We start from the raw sequence: 12,565 nt of genomic DNA on the forward strand, positions 1-12,565 counted from the left end.
TCCTTACATAATAAAATAGCAACGAAAGTAATAGACAACATAATTTATTATTTTAAGAAACAAACTATTACTTTTAAACCGTGTGAATTTCTCCAAGACAATATTAATATAAATTAAAAAGTAAATATAAGTATTCACCCTGTCTAAACATTCTAAGTACCCAAAAGCAATTCCTTGGTCGCTATAACGACGGGCCGCCCTACTGTTTACGAGGCGGTCTGCACGTGAACCAGTAACGCACAGCCCTCGGCGCCGAACACACCAACATGGTACCTTAGATACCGAACCGGTACCAAGGAACCGTTGTTCGAGACATCTTGGTACTAAGTAACCGTTCAAGATATCCTGGTACCACGGAACCGTTCAAGACATCCTGGTACCAAGGAACAGTTCAAGACATCTCGGTACCTAGACGCCGGTACCTCACGAACAAATACCTCCCGATGGATTTGATGCACAAAAATGATCTACATTATTGGCGTTTCCCTCTTCATCACCCTGGCGCTTTCAGCCCGAGAACCGAAGCAGATTACTCTCACCCAAGGGACCATTTCTGGGATGTACATAACTAGGTTCCGGACCAAACGGATAGCGGCCTACCTGGGTATACCTTATGCCCATCCGCCAACGGAGACGAAAAGGTTCGCTCCACCGGACTACACTGATCCACCTCGCTGGGAAGGAGTAAGGAACGCGACTGTCTTCGCTCCAGACTGCATGCAGAGTGATCCCAAGAAGGAGGATGTACAGCATCCGTTGAATAAGCACGATGAGCTGTTCTCGAAGCTTCTAGAAGCGCAGCTGGAGGAACCGAGGAAGAAGGAGTTTGCTGAGGACTGTTTGTACCTGAACGTGTATGTACCTGATGGTGAGTACTTCGTGTACCTATAGGTTTTAGGTTAAGGGCGCGTTTTCTGCGCGTGCGGATTCAGCCCGCATGTTTTCACAAGCACTACTGCAGCAGAAAACGCGCACGTTCGAACGCGCCGTTAGAAGGGTTCTAAGGGTAAACTTCAAACGCAACGCGACTCATAGATGCAAATTCTAAAGTACTGAATAATGAATTGACAGATATCGTTAGCGTGACGTCTTGGAAATCTGTCAAATCCATATATAAAAGAAATGCATCTATGCGTCACGTCTGAATTACCCATAAAGTTAATATTCCGCTAGGTATATTAACTTTATGGAATTACCCGACAGGACACATTGTTGATTCGGATTTTAATACGATAATTACTAAACGTGAGGACAGCCCTTCACAATCGTTCGGTTGCCTACCCCGTATATTAAAGACGGTGAACATCCTACAATACTGTATCCTATAAATATCTAAATCATGTGTTTTCTTATTAAAGCACACGAGAAAATAATAATTATTTGAAGATTCTACTTATATTCTTAAAAAAACCAAATCCTACTTATTATTAGGTCTAAAATACAGAATCATCTTGAATAATATAATAGAATTATAATTGTTCAACATTTAGCAGTTATTTTAACCTTATTGCGAATTCCTCGTGCTAAAACGTGTAACATTGCTATTTAATCAGTGTAGGCGTTCGTTTTAAACTTTCAAACGACCTCTCATCGAGTCAACTTTGCAATTTATACCTAAAATACTAGAAACTAGATAAGTGACGGCTTTCAAATCCTACGTAGAAAATATTAGTAATTACTTTAAAACTAAATACTTAAAGAATTCAATCTTTCACACGAGTTCATGACTAAAACGTCTTAAAAATTAAAAGTGTACTTATATATTGCTTGTTTTCATCGCATAGCTTCGCCAAAGCTTCGCAGCTAATTTAGTAAAAAAATTAACTGAGTCTTATTTAAAGAAATTTAGCACAGCAATCTATCAGTGCTTTTCTTAAGAAGCCCATTATATTTATTTTTCTATCAATCATTATTTATTTAAATAGTATTATTGATTGGGTAATGGGTAGAAAAATATAATAGGCACCTTTTAAAGGCGGTACGGCAAGTATGATTCTTGGAAATTTTTCCAAAATATGTAAGTATCTGAATATCTCTATGCTCATACATAGAGAAATAATAATTTACTAATTTAACGTTCTTCGTGGCGGCCGAAAAGGAAGATCTTCCGACCAAGCGAGATAGCATGCTCGGTCAGGCCGAAGCCCACTGACGTCATTTCAGACGTTGTATATATCTTGCCGTTCTCCGAAACTTCGATAGCGCGATGCAGGAATGTTAGGCGAATTGTGGGTACCGCCACACTAATATTAATTTTGATCAGGTGAACTTCGTATCACTTTCTCCTAATATATACCTTCTCTGACCCCTTAGCCAAGACATTTTTTTATTTATTTATTCCATACATTTTGATCGACGATTCTATATAGAAGCGATAGCGAGGGGCTTTCACGAATAGTTCAAGACTGTAATTAGCCAAATCGCTTCTGATGTTCTCGAGTTTTAACAAGACTAACAAAACTAACAAAATGCATTTTTATTTTCCGTTGGGCCAAAATTCATCTATCGAACGAACCGCACATTTTACTGCGGGGCTAAAATGGTCGCTTTGGAGAATCACACTAAGAATCATAATATGATTAATTTTTTTAAATCACAAAATGCAGGTCTGCTTGCAATTCATGTCTACAACTCGACAAGTCTTTAAATGAACGTGTCAAAAAAAGAGAGAAAGAAACAAAATAAAATTAATATTTGTGGGGGGCTCCCATACAACAAACATGATTTTTTGGCCTTTTGGCAACATATAAACACTTGAAATTTTCACAAAATCCTCAATCATAATATGTGTACGTTAATAATAATATAATTAAAGTAATAAAATTAAAATAAAATAAATAGTTAAGGTAGGCTCCCATACAAAAAACTCAATTTTTTCCCTACATTCGCTCTTTAACGGTACGGAACCCTTCGTGCGCGAGTCCGACTCACACTTGACCAACTTTTAATATTAGTATGCACGAAAGTATGGATACAATAATACATATTATTATAACTATCCTCGATATCCTAATATTTTCTGTATCTATAGGTCAATGTATTGTTTGCGGAGGACCATTTAGAAGAGTTTTCTTTGTTCGTCCCTCTTGAAACGTACAATCACTTCCGTGTGCTTAGTCCTGACAAAACCCTAAGTCATTCGTTAGTTTGCTTTTCGAGTTGACTTAAAACTAAGAATACTACTTCAGCTAGTAAATATAGTCAAAACTTAATAGTCCTTACTCCTTGCATAGATTTTATGTTGCTAACTTAAGAGGGCGAATAAAGCAAAATTGCCGATCTTATAAATATTTTTTATACTTGCTAGTAGACCAGAAATAGTTTCATTTTGTAAACATTTAATTAGCCAGGTTCTGTACTAGCGAAAACACGATAATTTAAAATTTTCTCGATAGAAAAAAAATACAAAGATGCTCTAGTTTTCACAAAAATATTTAATTTATTTTTAAAACTGTACATTCAACTAAGTCAATATCAGCTAGTACAGTCTCTCAGTTATAGAATTTTATACATAAGTAATATAAAATTCTATAACTGAGAGACTGTACTAGCTGCTGTACTACATATTTTTTAATTTTGTATAATATTTCTCTTCGTTCCGTTTCACCTGGCATATGAATGACGGACATTAGGCTGAAAAGAGAAGGATGACGTTTGTTTTCTAGGGTTATTCGCCCTCAAGCTAACTAAATAACAGGCTTAATAAAAATCTATGATATTTAGCTGGATTCGATTTTTGCCTTCCCGTTATACCTGAATATGGAATTTTTACAGAAAAAGACTAGATATCATCGTCAACTAATTATTTACTAGCTATTTGACCGAGCTTTGCTCGGTATTCGATAAATATATTCGTTGGAGCCGTTCGTTTAAAGATATAAGATTAGCACCATTCTTGTAACATAACCTAAAAATAAATAAAATAGGCCAACCTAATCGTTAACATAAAAAGTATATTTAAAAATATTTACAAAGGTAACCTATTAAACCAGAAATACCATGTTGGGGAGTAATAAATAAGTACGGCGAATGAAGGGCGCAAATCGGAGTATTAGCCCAGTTTCACCCTCGATCTGATAAGACCCAAGATTATGAATCGGGGTGAAAATATGAATCACCATAGTTTTATTGCTGTTAATAATATGTTTGGTGGAACTTGGCACTAGCAAACTATTGGTAAAAACACGTGGTATTTGCAGAACCCCTCAAAATAGTAATGATTAACTCATAGTCAGATTAAAATTTAGTTTGATATTATTTTTAGCAATATTCCGGGAAATAAACCAGCTCAACCTTTAAGTAAGTGAGTCAAGTCAAGACTTGACGGACGTTGTTCGTAATGTCCACATCCTGAGGATGCTCCGGTGTTGGGGCGAAACGCGCGTCGAGGTTTTCAACCTGCATGGTGGTGAGGGACCTTGCACGGATTTGCCAACATTATTGCTTGTGTGGTGGCTTGCATGCGAGTGTACGCATAGGCAGTGTGGGAGAGGAGGGAGGTGCTGGCTGCTGCACGCATGCCTATGCGTACACTCACTCATTTACATAAATGTTGAGGTTTATTTCGCGGAATATTGCTAAAAATAATATCAAACTAAATTTTAAACTATGGATTTCCGCAAAGTAACGCCTGATTCTATTAACTACTCATAGTCAGATAGTGAACCTAAACTATATTTTGGTCGGTTTAGTTACGGCAGTAGGTATAGATTTCTTTAAATAATGTAGTAGGACATATCAAGGCTCCAGTAAACAATAATTTCGATGGTATGACCAGAAAAACGCACCATCGCTGCATACGTTCTCTATGTTAAGGTAGACCGCACATTAGAGACTCGACAGTTTTTAGACAGACTATCGCATAATAAAAAGTACTAGACGCGCACATTTGAAACAAAACGTCTCATATAGACAAAGTTGTCTAACGGCCATTCCCAATATTTGATCTATCTCTGGTTTTGCCCTACTAGAGATAGGAATAGCTCACATTAGATATTAGAGACAAAATATATTTATGTCAATTGTGAGCTATTCCTATCTCTAGTAGGGCAAAACCAGAGATAGATCAAATATTGGGAACGGCCGTAACGCGACAAGTCTGACTAACGACTGACGGTTTCCCTTTGAAGTGTATGCGAGCACGTATATCAACGACAAAACTGTCTAGCGGTATACCTAATCTGATGAATAGATGAATATACAATTGTATGCGTCGCGTTGTCGTAGACAAAACAGTTTCGTCTTGGTATGCGCCGCGTGGTAGACACAACTGTTTCTCTTTAATCGTAAAGCTGACTATGTGAAACAAGATTGTCTAAAAACGGTCGTGTCTCTAATGTGCGGTGGCCCTAAGTGGTCGGCTATAAGTAATCAACATGTAAACTGTCTAGGTCTGTCAGCTGAGTTTTACTGTTTTACATAATGCATACTAATATAATAAATGCAAAATTGTGTCTGTCTGTCTGTCTCTAGTTCTAGTAAAAAAATAAAACAACTATATTATGACGCCCGCAACTCCGTTGCGCCAAAATTCGCTTATCGCGCGGGAACGTACATTTTTCCGGTATAAATGTATCCTATTTCATTTCCCAGAACTTAAAGTATCTTCATATCAAATTTCATAAAAATCGGTTCAGTCGTTTGGGCAGGAAGAGGTAACAGACAGACAGATAGATAGACAGACAAACAACACATTTTTGCATTTATAATATTAGGTACATACTACATAATTATTATCTGCAGTACCGTACTAACACATTTTTACATTTCCATCAATCTCATAGTATAAATAAGTCTAGGTCTTTATTCTAATACCTAGGTTCAAAAACTAGTAGACAACTGCCATTTAAAACTATAACCCCAGCAAGCAACGAAAGCATCAACAAATATTGATTTATTTACATAAGACAGCGTGCGCGATATTTCGCCTAAACACTTGGCATGAATTCTACTTGGGGTCAATGAAACACGATCAATTTTAGTGTTTGGCCAAACCATAGGTAGATATAAAATCGCATATGAGTACAGTATTAGAATACATACCCCTGATACAAAGATTTACACTGTGTTTGAACTTGTTATGTCTGATAGATTAGGAATGTGACGGTCAGACAATGATAAAACATTATATTATGTAATTAACTAATAATATAAAACTCAAAGGTGGCTGACATGCTGATCTATCAACGCACAGCCCAAACCACTGAACGGATCGGGCTGAAATTTGGCATGCAGGTAGATGTTAGGCATCCGCTAAGAAAGGATTTTGATAAATTCCACCACCAAGGGGTTAAAATAGGGGATGAAAGTTTGTATATAATAATACTTCTTAACGCGATCAGAACCGCGGGCAAAAGCTAGTTAATAAAATATTATTGCAATAGAGTCGAGCGTTGTTTATTGTAGTATGTATAGTTGGCCAGCAACAGCCTTAGTCAAATTAATAAATCACACGTAATATTATTGTCTCTTTTCAACCGCACTATTATTTAAAGTAATCCATTGAAAAACCAAAAATATTTGTCGAAGAAATAACATCTTATTAAATAAGTAATTTATAAAATACTGCCGAATAGATTTCAACATGAATAAACTTGGGACTGTGATTGGAATTTTAAAGATAATTTACAGAATAATATTATCGTAATATAATCGTAACTTTTGTTTTTTGATGCCCGGCGAGACGAAAAAATCGGCCAAGTGCGAGTTGGACTCGCGCATGAAGGGTTCTATACCAATAAAGAGACCTATTTTTTAATAGGAAAAAATGTGTTTTATGTATAGGAGGCCTCTCAACATAGTAAGTAATTTATTTAGTTTTTAGTATAAGTACATAATATTATGTTATAGTGACAACAGAAATACACAATCAGCGAAAATTTCAGAAATCTAGCTATATCGGTTTTTGAGATACAGCCTGGAGACAGACAGGCAGACAGACAGACAGAAGGACAGCTATAAAGAAGTCACAATAATAGGGTCCCGTTTTTACCCTTTGGGTACGGAACCCTAAAAAAGAAAATCTCTAGTCTCGTTGAAAGTTTGTATCCTTCAGCTTGGTTTGGTTTAAGCGTCAGCTTATGTTTGTTTTAAAATACAAAAGTTTAGTTTAATCTTGTCCATTGCAAAGGATTTTAAACTCAATATCTAAATATTCATGGATGTGATAGTATTCTTATGAAAATACAGTTTTATGTGTACTAGAGATCGCCCAATGGTCGAAATTCGACCTTACCTGCAACCACATTAGGACCTACATTTTGTAAAAAATGTTGACTTCATCATAGTTTTTTTCAATTTTTGTCTCTGGGACTCAGCTGATCTCAGACTGATCGTTTAGGCATTGCCTAAATAGTATTTAAAATTAAATAAAAAAAACAATAATCCATTTTCAATTTGTCAACTTCTTGTCAACTGACTTCAACCATAAATAAAAGAGTATAATTTGTATACAGTATAGGTTTATCACTCAAAAATCTGTTATTTTTCCTAGTAGTAGTGTCGTAGTGTGTGTAACGTTTTATTTGTTAAAAATATATTATATGATATACTTAAGCATAATTTTAAAATAATATTAGCTCGATGCGCTCCTTCACCATATAAACTATAACTGTGCGAAATTTCCTGCACCTACGTTTCCCCATTTTTCGTAAAAAGGGTTACAAAGTTTTTCTCTCACGTATTAATATATAGATATGTGTATTATTTTCGGTGTAGAAGCATCTTATAATGTTTGATATTATACAGGGTGTAACAAAACTAATTAGTGATTATACTTCGGGGTGTGTACGTGTTCCTCGTAGAGGGTTCACTGTGAAATAGCAGCGCTGAAATACCAATTTTTTTTTTCACCTTTGTATGGAGAAACTCGTGACGCTCGGGCCCTTGCCGATACAAAAAGTAAAGAGATGCTACTTTCACAGTGTACTCTCTACAAGGAACACGTACACACCCTAAAGTATTATCACTCAGTTTTGTTACACACTTTAAATTATACTTTATCCATGTAGTCATGTTATACCTAATAAGAATATTATCGTACTTAATATAATATGGCGAAAATAATTTTAAAAAAATTTGGCGGTTATTTTTTTCATTAAATAACCATTTGAATAAAAGCTATACCAATCAACACCCTAGAAACCGGGCATTATTTAATTTTGTTTTTCGAAAGTTAATTGTAAGTAAACGCTTGAAAGAATGGACCAAGAAATCTATATAAATTATTTTGTTTTCCAATTATATTGTTTTAATATAATCAAGTTTAACAATTATGCTTGAAATTGTACATCGAGATCACTCAAGCGTTACTCAAATGTAATGAGTTTTTCAGATTTTCCAGGAATTTCCATCTTGAGTTCATGAGAATGAATAATTTAATTAAGATTCGAAGTGACAGAGTTTGTTCGAGTTGTTTCTGAGAACACAAACTCGTAGAAAACTTTTTGGAAAACATAATATTGTGAAAGAGATTTTAAGGAGAAATGTGCATTCAAATGAACAGGCCCATTTTTTTAAAGTCTCTAAAAACTACCTTAAGATAATCATACTGATGGAAAGCTATTTCGGTCTAAGTATAAGTATAATATTAATAGTGTTACTTGCTAGGGTTCGAAGGATTTGGAGAGAAAGACCTGCTCACTCTCTTGAAGACTTTATTCACTAGCACTAGGTCTAACACAAAGGATTAGGTCCAAAACACAAAGCACTACCACTATCTTAGGTTGTAGCCAAGTCGTAGGTTTCACTGGTATCACTCTTGCACTCTTGATCACTTGTTTTCCCTCCGAAGTCGCCTTGAAGATCGCTCAATCTGAACTGATTTACTGGCTCGTCTACCTGCGGCTATTTATATGGGCCGAGAGGAGTTCTAGAAAGTTCCTTACCCGATTCGCGTAAACAAGTAAACAAGTGTGGAATGTTTCTACATAATACGCGCATGTACCCACCTAACGCCATCTAGTATCGAGTAGGGGGATTCAAGTTGTCTGTCTTCCCCCGATAAGTTCCGCTGGTTTGACGCTAAATTACACTGTGTGTCCGTATCCGTAACAATAGTTATGTATTAGGTAAGCGGAAAAGCTAGCAATTGTATTTTTCTTTGGAAGGCATAGCTGGTATAATGCATGTAATTTGTAGTTAACGTTGTTGGTACCACAGTTAATAAGATTGATTTGTATACTCTTTTAAGGAATATGTACTTTGGTTACTGTTTGTTGACTCTAATAAATAAATAAAAAAATACAGTTACATAGAAAACTTCGTTCAAATTACAAAATATACGTGCCAGGATAACTACGGAACATAGGGTTGAACTCTGAGTATTTCGAGTTCGGTCTTCAATATGAAAGTTATTTACAATCGTATTGACTTCATAAAATGACAAAGAATAGCGCATTCTGTCAGCGTGCAACGAATATGTCATAAAAAAATTATGAAAAATGCGCCCTGCCCCGGTGCACCACGTTAATATGTGCAAATCGTATCTGAAACGCTTTAGGCCAGGCCAAACCCTCATGAAATTCTTATCAATCCTATAAACGTAACAAAATATGCAAGAAATTAGCAAGAACTATAAATGGGGTATTTACCCGACGGAAACCCGTTTCATTAACGCATGCATATGCGTGCGCTTGCACATTTACATGCATGTTGAATGTATAATGCAATTTGTTGCATTCAAATTAATTTTATTCACGAGCTCTTGACTTCTCATTATTTAAGTTAAACGTTTAACAGGAAAATAAATGTTACAAGATAGGCTAAGTTCCGAACGATTATTTGAGAGATTGTAATTAATTTTCGTCTCCGTTTTATCTTCAGGGTAGCAGCAGGTTGAAAGTAATATCTTAACAAATTTTATCCTAACCTCTACAAAAATGAGACAACTAATAAAACTTTTTGTCTGTATTTTTTTTAAACGGGCAAAAGGCCCACCACACATTCCCACCACTGCAACTCCTGTGTCGCCAGGATCAACAGTGGTAACCAACCACGAAAACCCTTTGATGTGATCTCAGGGAGCTTTGATATGATCTGTCTCGGGACCCGCAACGAAATTAATCAGAAGAAATTTAGGAGGAGTAGCAGATATCCAATTTCCCTCCCCAAGCAAAGCGGGAGACAGCCAAATTGTAATGACATTGATGTCCAAACAAAGGGGGAAGCAATACTAGAAAAAATTAAATTATACATAATACAATATGCATACTTCACAAAAATGACATTTATATTTTATAGTGCCAACTTGTGTTCGATTGTTTCCAATAGTATATTTATGACAAAAACGTTTGAAAGCACGGAAATTCTTTGCGCTGCCTACGAGGTCATTGTAATATACGACTTTTTGTATGTAGCAGACATGTACTTGAGCTGCTTAAAATGTTATTCAATTACAATTTCAATTTACAACTTCATTGTATCAAAATTTGTTTAACGTAAGTAACCGTTAATTTTTCCTGGATAAAAGTATCCTCTTCCATTTCCGGGACACAAAGTATCTTCATACAAAAATTCAGCAAAATCGGTTTGGGCGTGAAGAAGAAATAATTCATAATTCATAATTCTTTATTCACAAGAAGCGTCCGTGGCCTAATGGGTAGACCTTCGGTTCGCACTCCTAGAGGGTGCAGGTTCGAACCCGGGTGGAGGCGTGTACATATGAGACATTTTCTGATCTCAAGTACATAATACGGACGCTCGTACGGTGAAGGAAAACATCGTGAGGAAACCCGCACATAGTTGGTCCCAGACGTATTGACTAGTTCTTTCCTCTGGACGAGGCCGACTATGATGCGAGAATGCCGTATGCGCTTGGGCAACCATACGGACATTTAAAAATCTTGTCCCAGGCACTACAGTATTTGAGGAGTGGTTACTTCGCTCTGAAAAATACTGTATAAATCATCCACAACGGATGTAAAGGCCTAGTTTTTTATTCACAAGAATGCAGTACAAAGATAGTATTAAAGTCATTACAAAAGATTCTGTACATTCTACCATAACAATGGTGTGTGAATTAAAATTAAAATAGAAAATACAATTATTTGAGTTGCTATTAAGTTCATATACAATGTCAATTTAATGTCAAATATAATAAAAAAGATGTCACAATAATTAATAAATGATAAATAAATTACACAATTTCATTTATACACATAAATCACAAATTAATAATAATAATAATGAGTCCAATCAATCCTATAAATAATTATATTAATCTTTTGTGCGCAAAATATTCATTCATATTATAAAAACATTTTTCTATTAGCCATAATGTCAAATTTCTTTTAAATACTCTGAAAGGCAAGTTCTTAAATTCGTCTGGTAAAAAATTTTTATAACCTGTACAAATGCGTTGTCCTTATATATATTTAAGTTACATAACGGAAAATGGATTTTAAATTTGTGCCTTTCGTTTTTTCTCTCTAAATCCGATTTGAGTGGGAAATATTCAGGGTGTTTCTTTACATGCTTCCTTTATATACAAGCAAGTGAGGGGCAGCATCTTAAATTTTTTGAACAGCGGCTTACAACTCTTTAGAAAACCTGCTCCAGCAATTGCTCTAACACATTTTTTTTTGTAAACGGAACGCTTTATCAATATCTGTAGAATGTCCCCACAATATAAGCCCATATGATAGTACGTTGTCCTTATATATATTTAAGTTACATAACGGAAAATGGATTTTAAATTTGTGTCTTTGGTTTTTTCTCTCTAAATCCGATTTGAGTGGGAAATATTCAGGGTGTAACTTTACATGCTTCCTTTATATACAAGCAAGTGAGGGGCAGTATCTTAAATTTTTTGAACAGCGGCTTACAACTCTCTAGAAAACCTGCTCCAGCAATTGCTCTAACATATTTTTTTTTTGTAAACGGAACGCTTTATCAATATCTATAGAATTTCCCCACAATATAAGCCCATATGATAGTACCGATGACACATATCCATGGTAAGCACTCAGGGCTGCTTCTGTACTTACTGTCTGCCGTAACCTTTTAAGGGCGTAAACGAACCTATTTAGCTTTGTGCATACATATTCTACTTGTTTTTCCAGTTGCAGTATTTGTCCAATATAACGCCTAGACATTTAGTAGAGTTAACTTCCTCAATTTTTATGTCCTTATAATAAATATTTATGTCAAATTTTCGTCTATTGTAATTTTGAAATTGTATTAGATGTGTCTTACTTATATTTATTTTCAAATTATTATTACTAAGCCATGTCAGTACTTTATCAAGATTTTCGTTAATATTATTTTCATAGTTTTCAATATCATCGCATTTTATAGAAAACAGACATTTTAGAGAAAGACAAACAGACTTAGCATTTGTAATAATTAGTATGGATATTTGAGTAGTTTTTGTCTTAGCAATAATTATCTATTTAGTGTGTGTGACATTGTGTAGGTACAGCCTGAAGGAAATCTTATGTTCTTCTGTAGATCTATCATGAGATTAAAGCTATAGTTTTTGTCGATACTCGATACCGACTACATAATTTTTAGTATAGCGATTTTAGTTCTGCAAGCTAGAAGCGCTAAAATTTACCATACAAAAAAT

At 35.2% G+C, this 12,565-nt stretch overlaps 1 protein-coding gene across 1 annotated transcript in view; it reads left to right on the forward strand.

The window, feature by feature from the left end:
• Positions 1-372: 372 nt before the first annotated feature.
• The window catches only part of LOC121735188 (carboxylesterase 1C), a 33,337-nt gene continuing 21,144 nt past the window's right edge, over positions 373-12,565 (forward strand). The window contains exon 1 of the mRNA XM_042125908.1: positions 373-868. Coding sequence (XP_041981842.1) covers positions 463-868 — 406 coding nt within the window. The 5' untranslated portion in view covers positions 373-462. The remainder of the gene's footprint in view (positions 869-12,565) is intronic.

The sequence above is a fragment of the Aricia agestis genome, chromosome 17 (genome assembly GCF_905147365.1).
Source record: "Aricia agestis chromosome 17, ilAriAges1.1, whole genome shotgun sequence".
Taxonomy (NCBI): Eukaryota; Metazoa; Arthropoda; class Insecta; order Lepidoptera; family Lycaenidae; genus Aricia; species Aricia agestis.